The 17,104-nt window shown below is 35.2% G+C and overlaps 2 protein-coding genes across 5 annotated transcripts in view; one reads left to right on the top strand and one right to left on the bottom strand.

Annotated features, from left to right (window-relative positions):
• Positions 1-5,285, top strand: part of LOC124300522 (helix-loop-helix protein 11) — a 175,581-nt gene extending 170,296 nt beyond the window's left edge. For 2 of the 3 annotated variants that reach the window (XM_046754726.1, XM_046754725.1), the window contains exons 3-6: positions 654-804; positions 1,534-1,796; positions 1,915-2,357; positions 2,538-5,285. In XM_046754726.1, the coding sequence (XP_046610682.1) occupies positions 654-804; positions 1,534-1,796; positions 1,915-2,357; positions 2,538-2,838 (1,158 nt within the window). In that variant the 3' untranslated portion in view covers positions 2,839-5,285. The remainder of the gene's footprint in view (positions 1-653; positions 805-1,533; positions 1,797-1,914; positions 2,358-2,537) is intronic. The other variant, XM_046754727.1, reaches the window with a different exon arrangement.
• A 6,555-nt stretch (positions 5,286-11,840) lies between these two features.
• Positions 11,841-16,622, bottom strand: LOC124300519 (ribonucleoside-diphosphate reductase large subunit). Of its 2 annotated transcripts, none has more exons than XM_046754720.1 (11): positions 16,464-16,622; positions 16,006-16,094; positions 15,505-15,682; positions 14,771-15,134; positions 14,374-14,678; positions 14,126-14,288; positions 13,653-14,038; positions 13,377-13,564; positions 12,976-13,284; positions 12,701-12,889; positions 11,841-12,535 (listed from the first exon to the last, which is right to left on the bottom strand). In XM_046754720.1, exons 2-11 carry the CDS (start codon positions 16,021-16,023, stop codon positions 12,254-12,256), a joined length of 2,382 nt encoding a protein of 793 aa, XP_046610676.1. In that variant the 5' UTR covers positions 16,024-16,094; positions 16,464-16,622; the 3' UTR covers positions 11,841-12,253. The 2 variants fall into 2 exon arrangements, with proteins under 2 accessions (XP_046610676.1, XP_046610674.1); XM_046754718.1 differs by lacking the exon at positions 16,464-16,622 and adding an exon at positions 16,253-16,457.
• Between the last annotated feature and the right edge of the window lie 482 nt (positions 16,623-17,104).

Here is a 17,104-nt window from a genome sequence, read left to right as displayed (position 1 = left end):
AAAACGGACACCCTTGTTTCATGTAACCACTGCGCAAGAAAAAGAAGAAAAAAAAAACGGAATCGCAAGATCGCATGACCGCAGGAGTTGGGATCGCAGCACGAAAATAAAACTACTTGTATAAAAATTATGGAGAAATGTTTTTCTATTTCTCAGCCCTTCGAAATTTGCAAATTTTGCTCGATAAATACTCGTATCGGTAATGCAAATTGCATTCGAGGATAGACTCTTCTTTAATCAACCTCCTTGGCTCAGCTCGTTGAAAAAGGTCGAATCACATTATACCTGGTCAAATGAGGAAAAGTACGAAGGGATTTATGCGCGATGTTTGATTCCCTCTTTATTTCCTTCCTCTATAAGCGACAATGCGTAATAGGAAGTCCAATCTGCAGCTCGATCTGTGTTCAACGATCTGAATACTGTTCGAAACTTCCTGTACGTCGCACACCTAAAGTATACCCACGCAGGGAAATTAAGTGGTCATCCAACGTGTTCCTTCTGCACAGATTACAGGCACAAAGACGAGAGCGCATCGAGTCGTTGCTCGTAATAAATTTCAACTAGACTTTATCCAACTGTCACGAATCGACGAAGCTTTTCGGCGATCCCTACGTCAGATTGTCGACTTGACCGTTTCCCATTGTCTGTTCTAGGCGGCGATACTGCAGCAAACGGCCGAATACATTTATCAGTTGGAGCAAGAGAAGACGCAGCTGCTATCACAAAATTGTCAACTCAAGCGATTGGTCAACCAGCACGAAGGTGGCGATGTACCAATCAAAAAACGCAAGGCTGACAACCAAGGTATGTTTTACCCAATTCAAATATACGGTGTTCTTTTCTCTCTCTCTTTCTCCCTCTCTTCATCCTTTTCAACACCGACGTTTCTGAGGCCATTTCTTCCGTTGGACGCAATGAAAGACTGTCTCGGATTTTTTAAGTGCGTGTGAGTTTACGTCGGGGCAACCTGCGTGTAGAACCTCCAAACGTCGTATATTAATGAAAGCGTGGCTCGGATCTAAGCTCCGGGGACAGCGCGTAGTATAATGGGAGAAGGTGTAATTCGCTGTCCCTACAATCATACACGTCACGCACATTTTCCTTGATTCGTGACGTACCGGGACGCAGAATACGTTCAGAGCGATTCTGACAATGAGACGACAGACGTTGTTTGCAATTAGACCCAGAGTAGGCACGGGAAACGGAAATTACGGGTATCAGACGATCAACGCCGATAAAACGAACGAGATAGGCTTTTTACACGGGCGTAACGATCACCTGCCTACTAATTTTTCTATCTTTCAATTTTTCTGGGGTAAAAATTCGGCGCATCGTCGTGCAAGCCAAAAATTGTACCGCTATTGCAGATGTACGTAGTACTCGAACGTAGTGATTTTATAGCTCATTGTCAGACATCATCGACATCTTAGGTAATAGGTGAAATCATTTTTTCGGGTTTTCTTTTCTCAATAATATACAGCAAAAACCATTTCACAAGCGATTATATGAATAGTATTGTCTTCTTTTTTTCAGCAGTCGTTGTTAGCTTGCCAATGCAAGTTAACGAGAGCGGGGATGAAGGATTAGGGAGCATGTCCCCTGAGCCATTATCTGTTATTACCGTCTCTGCGGATGCACATTCGGTATCGAGCAGCGACGTTTCTGAGCTGAGACGACAGTTGGAAAGAGAACGTCGTGCGAGGGTACGCGTCGAGGAACAGATGAGAGCTCTTCAAAGTCAAATTTATCCCGAAAGATTTAGGGATAATCAACTGATCGCTTATCAACCACACGAGGTTTGTGCTGCAAAGTAATAATTCAAATGTCGAGATAGAAATTAACATTCATTCTTGAACGAAATTTCTCTGATTTGGTACCAATCCAGAAGTTAATGATTTGCCTTCTGTTCTGCAGGTGATCGAGCATACCGACAACGTGATGGCCCAGGAAACTGAAGAAGCAGTTGCCTCGTTACAAGTTGTATCTGTGGTCGCTCTACCTCCCGTAGGTTCGACGCAAACCGTCGAAACGACAACTCCAGATCCCAGTCCATCCCCATCCCCACTTCCAGAAATGGTACCAGATGAAATAAAAGAAGAAGTATCTCGCCCCAGCACTCCTAAGATTAGTAGTTTTTCTCAGAATCAAGGGTTTTCCACGCCTACCAAACAAAAACTTGGATCGTTCTCACCAACACATGTGACGTACACGACGGCTCCAATTGAGTTCAAAAACGTTCCTTCTCAGTTTATACCCACAAGTCCGAGAAGACCATTTTCCCCACCTGTAGAACCGCAGCGATTACCCAGCGTCCTCGAAGCTGCTATGAAAGCAGAGCCCAAAGTTGAGGTTGAAAGGTTCGTATACCTAACATTTTCTCGACCACGTGTGATATCGGTAGTTTCGGCAGTGGAACTTGCCTTGAGGCACCATAGAAATACCATCTAATTCGCTACGTCAAAATCTATTCGCCATAAGTAAAATTGATACAACCTTATATTCAGTACTGTTTAAGTAAACCTGTTTTTGTATTCTAGGTTGCCCTCGCCAGCAAACTCGTTGGACGATGGTACGCCACAAGCAAGGCTATATCTTGCTAATACATCACGCCAAAACCTGGAAACCATCGTCGAAGCGATACGCCACTTAGAAGGTGATCACCTGTTCAGCGATGAACCAGCACAGGATGTACCATTAGCTCTTACAAACAAACCAACTGTGGCACCAGCGACAACGACCAAACGGTTGCTACATGCAGAAATGAACAACTTCCTTCAGTTTCATTCTCAACAGCAAGCCCAGCAACGACCTGGTGTTATCGTTGTCAAACATTCGTGATCGTCCATCACGCCACGCTCAAAACATTAATACCTACGATCCCAGTACATTGACTTTATTTAAAAATTTGCGGATAACTTCTTCAATATTTTGTTGCAAATTCTTTTCTTTTTTTTTTATCATTTACTCGACTCTTTAATACGCAATTTTCAACGGCCTTCTGTTTGTAGTCAAGTTTATTCTGTTTTCCAATCCAAATCATGTAACAAAGATTCAATGGGAATCTAATTCCTAGAATTCTTAATTTCTGCGTGAAAAGGGCATTTCAGACAAAACTTTTGTTACTTTGCGATAGCGATAGATTCGCCAAGCGAATTGATAAATTATGACTCGTGAACAAGTCTTTAAACTGCTTACAGTATTGCAAGTATATCATAGATTTGCGAGTGCGTTGGATGTGGGTCAAAGTTTATTAATTTGATCACATAAGTACACCTGAATTTCCTGACCAAGTTCAAATAATTACTATTATATAAGAATGGTCGCTCAAAGAATTTCTAGATTCTTTAAAAAGTGGTCCAAATACTGCAATTCGATGTTTTATATACAATTGTTGAAAAATGTGAAATTTTCACGGCTACATTTTATACGACTAGGAAACTGAATGATAGCTGTTAAATTATAGTGTGAATCAGTAACCAGACACAAAATTTAATCAATCTTACGTGATCTTGAATTCAGTTTTCACTACCCATTGAACAATGTTTGAATGAGATGAGACATCGATGTTATAATTGATGTCAAGTATTCACTGTGAGTCACACATTATTGTTTTTTCTGAGTTGAACACATCCATTGAAAATTTCAATGTTCAACTAAAGTCGATGTGCACTATACGACACTAATCTTCGAAATTCTGCTACTACACTGCAATCTTCGTAAACGTTTCTTAAAAAAGTTTATCCAGACGCAACACTTGACCATTTCAGATAATTATTATCCTTTCGTTATTTGTTTTGACACATAGAAGGTTGATTATTGCAATTACGGAGTCAAAGTAAATCGTTTCGTATTTATTACCACTATATGTACACCCATAAAAAATCGTACATAATCGAACTTTCTTGTAAATACATCCGATTTTTCTATATATTCTATTAATTAACAAAGAACACACTCCTGTTCTGAATCTCGCTCGATGGACAATTGTTTTTATGTTTTCACAGATCGAGTAAGTGTTTTTCTCCAGTAAGGTAGTCTTAAGATTAATATTATTATAACAATAATATTCCTAATTCTTAAAAGTACGCTGTATTATAAGATTTACGTTTTTTTACGTTGTTACAGAAAACTGATGATAAAAAATACGTTTCTCAATGTTTTTAGTCATTGTTGAAAACCACAAAAAAAATAATAACAATTTAAAAAAATCAAAATATTCATACTTAATATTTGACACACATTAAGATGTAATAAAAGTATGTAGTGCATATAAACGATTGCGATTCGTTTTTCTCGCATTCGATTTCGCACCGCTATGAAATTTCATTGAATTTTGTTTAATCTGTGCCAAATATCGAGTACCGAGACTTTTGTTCCTTTGTAAACATATAGCTCTAGAGTTAGAATGACAGAGTCAGTCAGTGATTGGAAGCACTGCTATGATATTAATTCTACCTCGTAACATGTAGACACAGGTAGGATTACACCTATCCAGATATGTTTCGAATATGACACACCGATAAATGATTTATTTTCAAAAAATATTCTTGTTCAAACCAGTTCGTTGAAATATCAATCGGAAAACGGTGCACCACCTTAGTTTCTTGCAAACTTTACGCCCTCTGAAAAAGTTCAGAATATCCATAGACTGACTGACTGACCAATGGGAGGCCTGGTATGTAAATTTTTTTTGTTTTGTGTCTCTCTGTTATGTTACTTTTATATTATGAATTAATAATTATTCATACCCAATTATGATGGATATTTGCAGTTATCATCATCATCATTATTACTATTATTATCATTATTATTATTGCTATTATTTTCATTTTTATTATCATTATTATTATTATTTTCTACAACGGATATTGAGTAATGAACGATATGATCAATAATATTAAGAATAGTATATGAAAATAATATCTACAATATGATAAACAGAACTAAGAATAAGTAATCGAGTAACTTTTTAGGCAAGTAGGTCAGTAGGAATTGTTTAATTCATACACGGTAAAAATCTGATGATACCATCATCGTTACGAGCAGATGGAATAATTACAGTTATTAAAAAAATGATTAATATTACGTATTAATATTAAATGTGACACTACTCTGTAACTGTATTGTACTGTATGTATATAAATTAGCAATGTTGTATACGTGACACGCGTGATCCTAGGTACTACGATACTCTAAGAAGAGTAATATAACTATGTTGTATTGCATGAGTTATTCAATACGTAGCATTAGTGGTTACTACAAGTGAAATAAAAGAATGGGCCTGACGTGTATTAGTTTGATTGCATTTAACGAGCTTACTCGCGTAAAAAGTGTGTTGTTTCTTAACAGTATATTTCGAAACTGTGTTTTCTAGATGTTTGTCTGGTATATCACCGTTCTAAGAACATCAAGTACCTTTTCTTGTTGTAAAAATGAAACCGAGAGATATTATTTTGCTCATTGTGCAGGTGAGCTTACATCATGCAATCATTTAATAACTCGTACATCTGCATCGCTCGATTCAACATTTGTTGCTGTATGCTACGTACGGGAAAAACTTGTAAGATTATTAAGTCCAATTACCTGCATAACAAAAAATCAGATTATTCGCAATTATACAGGGTGGTTCCAAGGAAAACCGTTTAAAAACCTCACCAAGGTTTTCTATGAAACAGCCAGGGCCTTTTAAGTAATTCGGAATAATATTACTCACACAAAATGTCCCAGGCAGAGTGTGATGGTGAGATTTTATTCAATTTTTCAAGACTTCACTCTATGTGGAATATGTGTATCATAAATAAATTTAAATGTTTGTAATTGAATGAATCTGGTCTAAAGACTTAAGAGTTTGGATATGTAAACTTACTTTTCAAAATCATAGTAACAAGTCTTTGGGAAACGTCAAAGTTTCCACAATTCTTTTATTATTATACACGAAATATATTTCTTATCGATAGATTTCTCAGAAAGAAAGGAATAAAGTATAACTCGAAGTTGTCTGACTGTGGTCAGTTTGTAACTAATGTCCAAGTTAACCAAATTTTTTTACTCAATGGGAATTTAAACGATTCTATGGAATGTTCTGTATAACGAGTATTCAAGTACACACCGAATAAGTGGGTAAATACACACACATATGATGAAAAATACATAAAGACCTTAGTGCGTGCTTATGTATATGTATTTAACAAGAGCACGCATCTATAGGCATACCACTATTCGTACACAATTTATATTTAAATATAATCTAAAATAACTTTGAGACTTAGTGCGTGCATGACCACAATGTTTTTTGTCATTCTACCACTCACAAGATTACTTCAATGTGTATTCCAAGTGTGCGTAGGCTTAGCAACTAAATTTCTAGTGAATGTATTAGATTATTTATTAAATTCTATTCGTTATATAAATTGGAGGGTGAGCAGATACCAAATTGCAATAATTTTTAATAATTAGGCACAGTTTTGATTCATGACTTTTCTACATCTGAATTATATTATCAGATTATTTTCGAGCATTCAAATTAGCGTATGCAACATTAGTATTATACAACCTTACCAACTTTACACCTGCAGCGGGTCAGATAGGCATTAATTTCGTCCCACCTAGCATATACGTACGGAGAAGAGTTCCGGATATCAAAAATTAGTGCAATGCAGGATACGATTACACCAATGACTTGTCACGAACTGAAAACAGTTATATTCTCTGAGGAAATTTGTATAAAAATGAGTCACTGAACTCTAAACATTGAAACCTGATACTTCATTATATTTCCATAATCCAATTTCTATGCAGAGAATGGGGATTGCTTTATTGTTGTAATAATCTTCAACTTTGAGAACAATTGAAAATATTAATTTTCTGGATTTCACTTTTTCTCGCAGTTTACAACTGAGGTTGTTATTTTTAGAACATTTGACAATGCTAATAATTTGATATGTTATCCACACATTTATTTAGCCTTAGGTTGCTGTTGGCTAGGTGACCAGGAGCCGGCGCTTCTACTCCGATAGTCTTTTAATAGATCCAAGAAGTGAGTGAATACATGAAAATAGTTTCCAACGTGTTTTATTTTCTTCCACCATTTTTTATATATTTCGCTAGACTTATAAAACTTATTCGATTCTATTAATCAGCTTTCGAAAATAAAATTTAAATATTTCATCAAGCGTTGGATTAGTAATATCCAATAAATACTCAAATGTATATTAGTCGATTTTAATAGCGATTTCATTGCTGAGTACTTCTAACATAGCTTAAAATTTTTTCAAATGGTGTGCCGGCAGCACGAAGCAAATCTTTAAAATTCACTAAAATTGTAGTGCATCTGATATAGTTGGTAGTAGATGTGACATTGAATCTAACTGCATTATCTCACTTCTTGTTGAACGTATTATCATAGGATATGACCTGCAGGGCGTAGCTGGGTAGTAATCATTATCATTAATCAGTCATCATTGAATTCTCAAAGTATATTAGACAAGTGGATTAGGCTGTGCAGATTACGAGTGAACGATTACGAAATTAAGATTAAGTGTAGATAATTTCGAACTTTGTCGCGATTGGCGACTGATGAGGTGAATTTCTTTACAAGAGGTCAAATTTTCCAACTGAAATACGGCTCTTTCTACTGATTCAATATATTTCTTTAAAAATTTTTCAAGTATATCTAATACCATGTTTGCATCACGACGATACTTTCTTCATTTCATGCAATATTTAATTGAAAATTGTAGTTGAAAACACTGAGTTGCAGCATGCTTGGTATTGTATTATTTTATCATCACCTGCAAGATTCAGTCGCTGATAGCTAGGATTTAGTATAAATGATGGAGAGGAAATGGGTTCCAGTTTGCAAACAGGAACAGAACTGAGTAGTATTTAATATGGGCGAGTAAGCGTGGAGAAAAAGGAATATATTATAGTATTGTGAAAGTGTGTAAACTGTTTGAAAAACATTTTTCTTATTCTACAATCAGTGCAGACTATAACTGATATGAAAATGATACCCGGTTACTAATGTGAAACGTTAGCGGTAGTAGACAGTTTTCTCTTACTTTAGGATAGGATGGTAGTTGAAAATCATTTCCAATTTTCGATGTGATGATTACTTTTCTTCAATTGAGATTACTTGGCATTTGTAAGATCCAATTTTTATACCACATAAAGCATAGTATGTACATCCTACAAATATTTAGCAAACTATGTACTGCATTTTGATCCACTTTGAATCATCATTCGAAATTCAGTAAACATTATCGTAATTGTATAAAAAGGAAAATCGGTAAACTAGTGATCATTTGCAAATACATGACCAAACTTTCATCCGAACCTGGAGTAAAGAAAATCAGCCTATAATTTATTATAGCAATGAACTGGTATTTGCGGGCATATATAAAGTAAAATAAAAAGTTCCTCACTCATACTGCGTTTACATCGTACGTGTGAAAATGGTTAATCGTGTATACTTTTAAGCCATGATTGATTGTACTTCGTAAACACAGTTACCACAGAACAGACTGCCACTGACTTTGATTGTAAACGTTTGTAGTTAATATACATAAACAAACATCTAATTACGCAAATTTCCACTACATATACAGGAGCTCATAGTCACTTTAATAATGGTAACGTAGGTATATCGTCACATTGCTTTGAAATCAATCAAAATTCATACCATACGCGTAGGTATACATGCTGATTACATGGATATTACATGAAATAAATGAAAGACGTGTATTAGCAACAATTTTTTGGTTTTCCGTTAAACACTCAATTCGTACCCATTAACCTATTGAATAATTAACTGAAAAGGGTAATATCGAGACAGTGCATGTTAATCATGAGTATAATCTGAGAGCCGCAGTTGTATCGGCAGATTATGTATAACAAACTGTTCATGAATGATTCAATTTAATGATTCCGAATGCACTCTCTCGATTAATGCAACATGAATATGTATAAAAGAAAATAATTAAAAAAAAAAAAACATAAATCTCTGTGATGTATTTATAACTTCATTATATTATGACGATTATTATTTACTGGTTAATATTTACTGATATATACTATAATGATTAATAACATTAACATATGATGTATTCATAGTTGTCATTATTACTTAAAATATTACATACACATGTCACGTTATCTCTTTGCTATAATATCGTCTATTCCATGAAGATTGTGAGAAAATTTTAATCTAGGGTAAACCTAGAGTGACTGTCGTATATCTACTGACAATTGTCACCTTTGTCAGTCATTACAGCGTAAATAATTTAAAAAAAAGAAAATATATATATATACATATATATAAATATATATATATAAATGTGTGTATATATATATATTTGAACTAAGATCGTCAAAACTGCATTCGGCATCAGCTCACTTAAAATTTGATATTAGAAAGAAAAGTTTACGTACATTGACTGAGAAACCGATCATGTAGTTCAAAGTTATTAGGTGGAATTAGGCAAATTTTAGGAAAAATTGTAATAATCATAAGAAAGATAATTAATAATTAATCTATAAGTAGACAGAATTGGGCATGTTGAAATTTTGACGATTTTAGTTGCTCTGTAACATTATTACAGAATGGTCAGCTGCAGCGAGTAATATAATTATAGATTTCATTAATATATGCTATTTAAAAGAAACTATCTAGAATTATACGTACTTTTGGTCCTCCCTACTTATTCACAGACATAGTTTCTGGGTTTCCTATGTCATGAACTATCTTCAATTTTATGCATCTTCTGTGTTGATTTTCTTACATTGCTGACCATGCTGTTTTAATTATAATATAAGGCTATGCTAAAGTTTGTATGTAATGAGAGAAATATTACAAATGGATGCAAGCAACCATAAAAGCGGGATATTCATCGGCTAATCAGATTATGAAATATAAGTAATACTATACTTACTGTATTAAAATAGACTCATTTAGGGGTTTCGAAAAGCATATGACTTGACCAATTTTATGGAAAATATCACTTCCACTATATTGAATGCTGGTTTTTCACACTGTAATGATTACTTTTATTTGAACACGATTTATCAACATTAAAATTTCTCTAGGATTGGAAGTAAGAAAGACATTGATTAGTAAATACAATGCTGCTACTGTATATTATGAAGTCCCTTCATAAAATATGCTGTTTTCAAATCCCCTTTCCAAATGAGCAAAGTAGTCTTCATACCTTGCATATTGCTTTATTGTTACTCCATTATACATAAAATAAATATGAATACTACAGAGTATGCATAAACCTACCATGAGTTTCAAAATTGATCTGCGGAACAAACAGAGAACTCACAAATAGCAGTAAATTAAGTATTGGGTAAGCAGCACGGAATAAGATGTACCAAAATGATATATCAATATTGTATTTGCACTTTATAAAGGTGCTACTGAAAATACTGGTGCACAAAATTCAGCGTTTGATCTGAATAATTTGTTGGTTGGTATAGTTACAATTATTGAGTCGGATGTACAAGAATCGGTATTCTTCAGCAATAAATAGATCTTACACTATTTAATTAATATATTTTAGTTAAAATATCAAACAACTACATGTTCATTAACACACATGCTACACGGACACAATTTGGAAAAAGATTTGTGTTAGCCAGGTAATTTTCTCATTCCGTGTTACAAATTCCAAAAATCATGCATTGAGTATCTTACTTCACATTGGGTTCCCTGTATGTCCAAACAAATTCTGATAAGTGTTGAAACACATGGTACTACATAACACGATTATGTATTTACCTTAAAGAATAAGCTATAAAAACAGTTTACTTTCCTTTTTCTACACATTTTGTATATTTCCAGTAATTATTAATTAGAAGTGGCGTGTAATTATCATTATTATTAGTGATAATTATTATTAATTATTAATTTACTATTGATCTACAGTTTTATTGAGCACTTATTATATTAATACTACTACTACTACTACTACTACTACTACTACTACTATTGTTATTATCATTATTATTATTATTATTATTATTATTATAAAAACTATGCAGCTTGTTTCGGCTTGTTCTTGTCGTTTAAACATACTATTCATACACAACGTTAAATTATATTCAGCAGTCTGACCACCGTGTGATATTGCATCAACCAGTTGTATTTTGGGCTGGTCCGGGAACTATAAAGAACAGTATATTGGTATATATTATTTCAACAACGTCATGAATGTACATACATAGAACAATATCAAAATACCAGACATAAGTTATTTTCCGAAATATTGAACTCATACAATTATTCGAAAATGTAACTTTGAATATTAATAATATACCGAAGCCAGGAAGCACTCTATGTGATCAAGCTGCAAAGTTCGAAATACTATAATTTTTGCAACATTAACATAGTGAACCTCGCAAATCTGTCAGTGTTGGGCAAGCAATTGTACGAATGATTTCTTATAAGGTAGTAGGGCACAAGATTGCGCCAAGAGAAGTACAAATTAAAAAAACGTAATTATGAAAAGTCGAATCAAGAATAAGCGAAAATGTGGCCAATGTAAAAGAGGTGAAACGTCTGATTTAAGTGTTTTTTTTTTTTTGCTTTTTATTTCATATATTTAATTATTATTGCTTCTAAACATTTAATTCGAAATACCTTGAATAAAAAAAAATAAATAATGTTATCCGTTTCTTACCTTTCTTTTGCATGTTGCAGGCTTTGCTTCACGAGGATAATATTGATGTAAGATTGATTATGAAAATCTGCCTATCCTCAAGGAAGTTGTTAGTTATAATCATAATAAGTCCCTGAAAGTGGGCAGTTTTAGGAGTAAGGATTCGTAAGAAAATATTTCAAGTAGTACTTGATCATATATTTATGAAGTTTGCCTCACTCTTGCGGTATCAAATCACAACTTTATAATGATCTTAATTTCTAAGTTTTTAATTAAAAGTAATACATTTATTGAGGAAGAAATCAATTTCACTGTCAGACAGTTTGACTGAAAATATTGTACCAGTAGAAAAAAAAATCATACTTTTAAATAGCGTAGTACTTTGACAAGTACAGATTTACAAAACCTAGTTTCTGATTACTCATCACCTTATTTTTTCTTTCTATTTTTCCCTATATAATACGATACGAATACACACTAAAAAATAAGTAAAATCATGGCTAGATCAGTTAGATTGAAATGAATTGAATACAAAACATTTTGCTCATGTACAAATGGAGATTAACTAAGTGTTTGAATGAATTGTGAATATTTTTCTAGGAACCACACGCCATACACTGATCACCATTTTCTCGCGAACAAAGTAGCGCTTCATCGAGTTCTCTTTCGCGTTCTTCTTCAAGCTGCTTTAGCCGCTTTTTCTTCAACCATTCACTATGTTCTGGTGAATTGCACTCCAACGAATTTTGTGCTTTTGTTGGAGTGTAATTACTATTTGAAGTAGAGAATGCATCCTTCAGTTTTGACTTGTCTACAGTAAACTGTAAAGCATTCGCAGCAGGCTTTATACGTAGGTAGTACATTCCAGTCTTCAAACCCTAAAAAATCGTTAATGTAAGATTGTGCAATGACAAATGTCAAGGGTTTAACACTAGATTTTCTTTTGAAATCGTAATAACGTTCGGCAAATAGAATTTTAGCTGAGTTTCTCAATAATATTAAATTGATCAAATATTCGAAAATTTGAAATAATAAAGACATACATTTTTCCAGGCATAAAAATGCATGGATGTAAGCTTTTCTTCCGTTGGTGTTGCCATATGAATATTCAACGATTGTGATTGATCAATAAATGCTGCACGATCGACAGCCATCTTTAGAACAGTCTTCTGGGAAATTTCCCATACTGTTTTGTACAATGCTTTCAAGTCTGCAGGAATGCGATCGATATTCTGTAAATCAAAATGATTAAATATTGTGCATGTTTTATGGGATACAATAAATTTCGGCCAATCAATGGCTAAAGATTTAAACTCACTTGAACAGAACCATTATTGGCAATAATCTCGTTCTTCATATTTTCATCCCATAGATCTTTAGCAGTAAGATCTGTTAGTAAATGGGGATTGACTATTTGAAATTCTCCAGATAAGACTCGGCGTGTATAAACGTTGCTGGTATAAGCTTCGATTGATTCATTGTTCCCGAGAATTTGTGCTGTGGATGCAGTCGGCATTGGGGCTATGAGTAGCGAATTCCGTACGCCGTGTTTAGCTATCTTAGCTTTCAGAGCTGCCCAGTCCCAAAGATCTGTTGGTGTGACATTCCACATGTCATACTGCAAAATCTGAAGGGCATTGCAGCATACTTAATAAATACAACATGTCTCAATGATTTAAATAAACGGATAGTTTGAAATTCGGTCTTGTTCAGCTTTACCCCTTTGCTGACTGGAGAACCTTCATAAGTTGGATAAGGTCCTTCTTTTTCTGCAATTTCGCAGCTGGCTTCCAATGCTCCATAGTACAATGTTTCAAAGATTCGAATGTTAAGTTTCTGGGCTTCATCACTTTCGAAAGGATATCGCATTAATAGGAAAGCATCTGCTAGTCCCTGAATACCAATGCCTGAAGAAAAAACCAGATTTCAACTCCATTCGGATTCTAAATACGTGCCATTTCAATAAGAGATAAGATAGTATTTCTGTCAAGTTACCAATTGGTCTATGTCTCATATTAGATTTTTCAGCTTCAGGAATCGGATAGTAGTTGATATCAATAATTTTGTTCAGGTTGTAGGCTACGATTTTGGTAACTTCCTTGAGTTTTTTAAAATCGTATGTCTTTTCCGGGGTAACAAACATGTTAACAGCAATCGATGCTAGATTACAAACAGCAACTTCTTCAGGGCTTGAATATTCTATAATTTCAGTGCAAAGATTACTGCATTTGATTGTGCCCACGTTCTGTTGATTTGATTTGCGATTGCAGTGATCTTTGTACAGCATGTATGGTGTGCCAGTTTCAACCTGAGAGTTCATGATAGCTAACCACAGATCCCGGGCTGCTACTTGTCGTTTGTATCGGCCCGCTTTTTCATATCTATCGATGATGCATATTTTTGTGAATTCGAATAGTACTTATGTGGAAAAGATTGTAAAATCAAGACTGGAGCTATTCATTGCTTACTGTGTGTACAAAGCTTCAAATTCATCACCCCAAACATCCGCCAATCCAGGACATTCGTGAGGACACATGAGGCTCCAAACTTGTTTTTCCAAAACACGTTTCATAAATAAATCAGGAATCCAAAGGGCGTAAAACATTTCTCTAGCTCGCATCTCCTCTTTGCCTGTGAAACAAGGTTACGATTTCAGAATTTATGAGCTAATTTTATGGTTTGGGTTTAAACCTTCTCGACTTGAATCTGAGCTCACCAGTACTTTTTTTCAAATCCAAAAACTCAAAAACATCCGGGTGCCATGGTTCTAAGTAAACTGCAAAGGCACCTGGCCTCTTATTGCCTCCTTGGTCAACGTACCTTGCTGTATTATTATATACGCGCAACATAGGAACAATTCCGCTAGATTCTCCATTAGTTCCTGCTATGTAAGTACCTTTGGCTCTGATACAATGTATATTTAATCCAACACCTCCCGCAGACTTACTTATCAGTGCGCATTGTTTCAAAGTATCATAAATTCCTTCAATACTATCCTCCTTCATTGTCAAAAGAAAACAGCTACAATAACGTGACACTTATTACATTATTTGAATATTTTCTTTAAATGAAACATCCATTAGACTTGAATTGAGATTATCTGCTCTACACACCTCGACATTTGTGGCCTGGGAGTAGCTGCTGAGTAAAGAGTGGGAGAAGCATGGGTAAAATATTTTTCTGACAATAGATTGTAGGTTTCAATTGCTCTATCAATATCTTCTCCATGAATACCCACAGCAACACGCATCAACAAATGTTGTGGTCTCTCTGCGACTTTGCCATTAATTTTCAGCAAATAACTTCTTTCGAGTGTTTTGAAGCCAAAGTAATTATAACTAAAATCTCTGTCATAAATAATCGCAGAGTTCAATCTCTCCGCATGTTTTTTTATTATCTTATAATAATGCTCGCTAACCATTGGCGTGTGTAACTTGGTATATGGATTTATCATATGATGCAAATCATGCATCACATCTGAAAATTATAAGCAACATTTAATGCAGTGTTATTTCCATGGTTTGCAGATTGAAACATGAAGGTAAATTTAAATAAATTAGAAAAACTTTGTATCACTGAAAGAACAGAAAAAAACGTAATTCATACAAGCTGAGTATAATCCAGTTTGTCAATCGCTTTACACTAGAAAGTGGATACTTCAAGATTCGTGCAATCAAAACTTATACTAAAGGAAATCAACAAAATTTTAAAAAAAAAGTGAAACGGCAAGGTATTTCCATGTTAAACAACCTATATGAACCAGGTGGTTGCAGGGTTGCTGGAAATCCTGAAAGGGTATAACTGGTAAGTTCATGTAAGTAAACAACATTAAATAGTCTTCTCATACCACTGAACTGTTTTTTTGTTTCCTTATGGAGATTGGAGACTGCAATCCGGGCAGCCAGTATAGCGTAATCTGCATGCTTTGTTGTCATTGTAGCAGCGGTTTCCGCAGCCAGATTATCCAGCTCAACCGTGGTCACGCCAGAATAAAGGCCACCGATGACCCATCGGGTAATTGCAGGCTGGAAAATTAGCATCGATATAAAATACATCACAAGAGAAAGTAATAGTAGAGAAAATCCAGCTAAAAACTTGCTCGCGTTATATTCTCAGTTCAAGACACTGGCATCACTTAGAATGCGAAAAGGAAAATGTGTACGAATAGTGTTTGACATGTATTTCTAATGCAAATTTCATGCAGTCACTCTGCCGTGCGAATATTCACAGTGGCTGAATAAAGTGGTACAAAATAAAAGTTTACAGGTGATGCTAAAGGATACGAAAGACAGTTTTGGGTTAAATAAGCTACGTTGAACGTATTAAACACAAAATAATCATAGCTTACCGGATCGACAAAGTCCATATTCAAACCGTAGCATAATTTTTGTATTCTCGAGGTTATCTTGTCATAATGAACATCTTCCCTGCGCCCATCTGCAAAATGATGATCTACATTGCGAAATAGTGAAAAAAGGAAAAAAAAAAAAAAAGAAAATGATGTGCTGGGGTATTCCGAACCGACGTTCGCAGTTCAACTGGAGTGTCGTAGAAATAAGAATTTTGATACATACTTCGTATCACTACGTACATACCTCGTTTTATTACGTACAACTTCCCTGACATAGACATGCTTAATAGGTTATTTACTTTTACGCGCTACAGTTATTATTTTTTTTATAAAAATTTCAGAAAACGCGATTCACGCTGTTCGCACTCAGCGAAAACGAGACGAATAGGATGCCGGTTAAGAAATTTGGCGGGTAACGGAAAAAAGATATACGCCATTGTGTAACCATATCCTACCAAAGATGCCGATGCCGGCGCTATGAAATTATTCGTTTCGGAGGTTGAAGTAAGTAGAGTGCTAGTCGGTATCTTAGCAACGTAACAATGGTGTTTGTTGGCAAAGGAACACATCGGTAAGCATGTCGTCCACTGATCTTGTCGTCAGTGTCGTTCGGTATTCTATCTTCGTTCAAAGCGGAAGATGAGAAAAGGTAAGACACTTGTGTCGTGGACTGAAGAATATAGAGTCGGATACCCCTAAGGAAATTTTTGTGACCAGTTTTTGGCGGGCAAGTGGGTCCAGGTGGGCCTGGGAGCGTGGGAGGGTTCTGCTCTATCGACTCTACCTAACGAGCTCGCATCCCATCCTCATCCTCTTTGCTCGCACCGACATCGTAGCGGCCAAAGTAGTGTCGGTATGGAAGCTTGAGATTAAGTCGGTACAAAGTGAGTACTAAAGACTACTTGTCGATTGCGACTTAGAAATGTCGATCAGCTCCATCATCCCCATGATAAAACGCGTAACAGCGCCCACCGCCATCCGGCCCGACTATCTCCGAGCACCTCCAACCTCCGTCGACCACCACCTCCCACCTCCGGCCACCTTCTTCATCATCGTTCACCGCGTCGCCGATCTACTGCTCCTCCACCCCCTCGTA

Source organism: Neodiprion virginianus, chromosome 3 (genome assembly GCF_021901495.1).
Source record: "Neodiprion virginianus isolate iyNeoVirg1 chromosome 3, iyNeoVirg1.1, whole genome shotgun sequence".
NCBI lineage: Eukaryota > Metazoa > Arthropoda > Insecta > Hymenoptera > Diprionidae > Neodiprion > Neodiprion virginianus.
The sequence above is the reverse complement of the archived record's forward strand: the minus strand, read 5'-3'. Positions and strand labels throughout refer to the sequence as shown.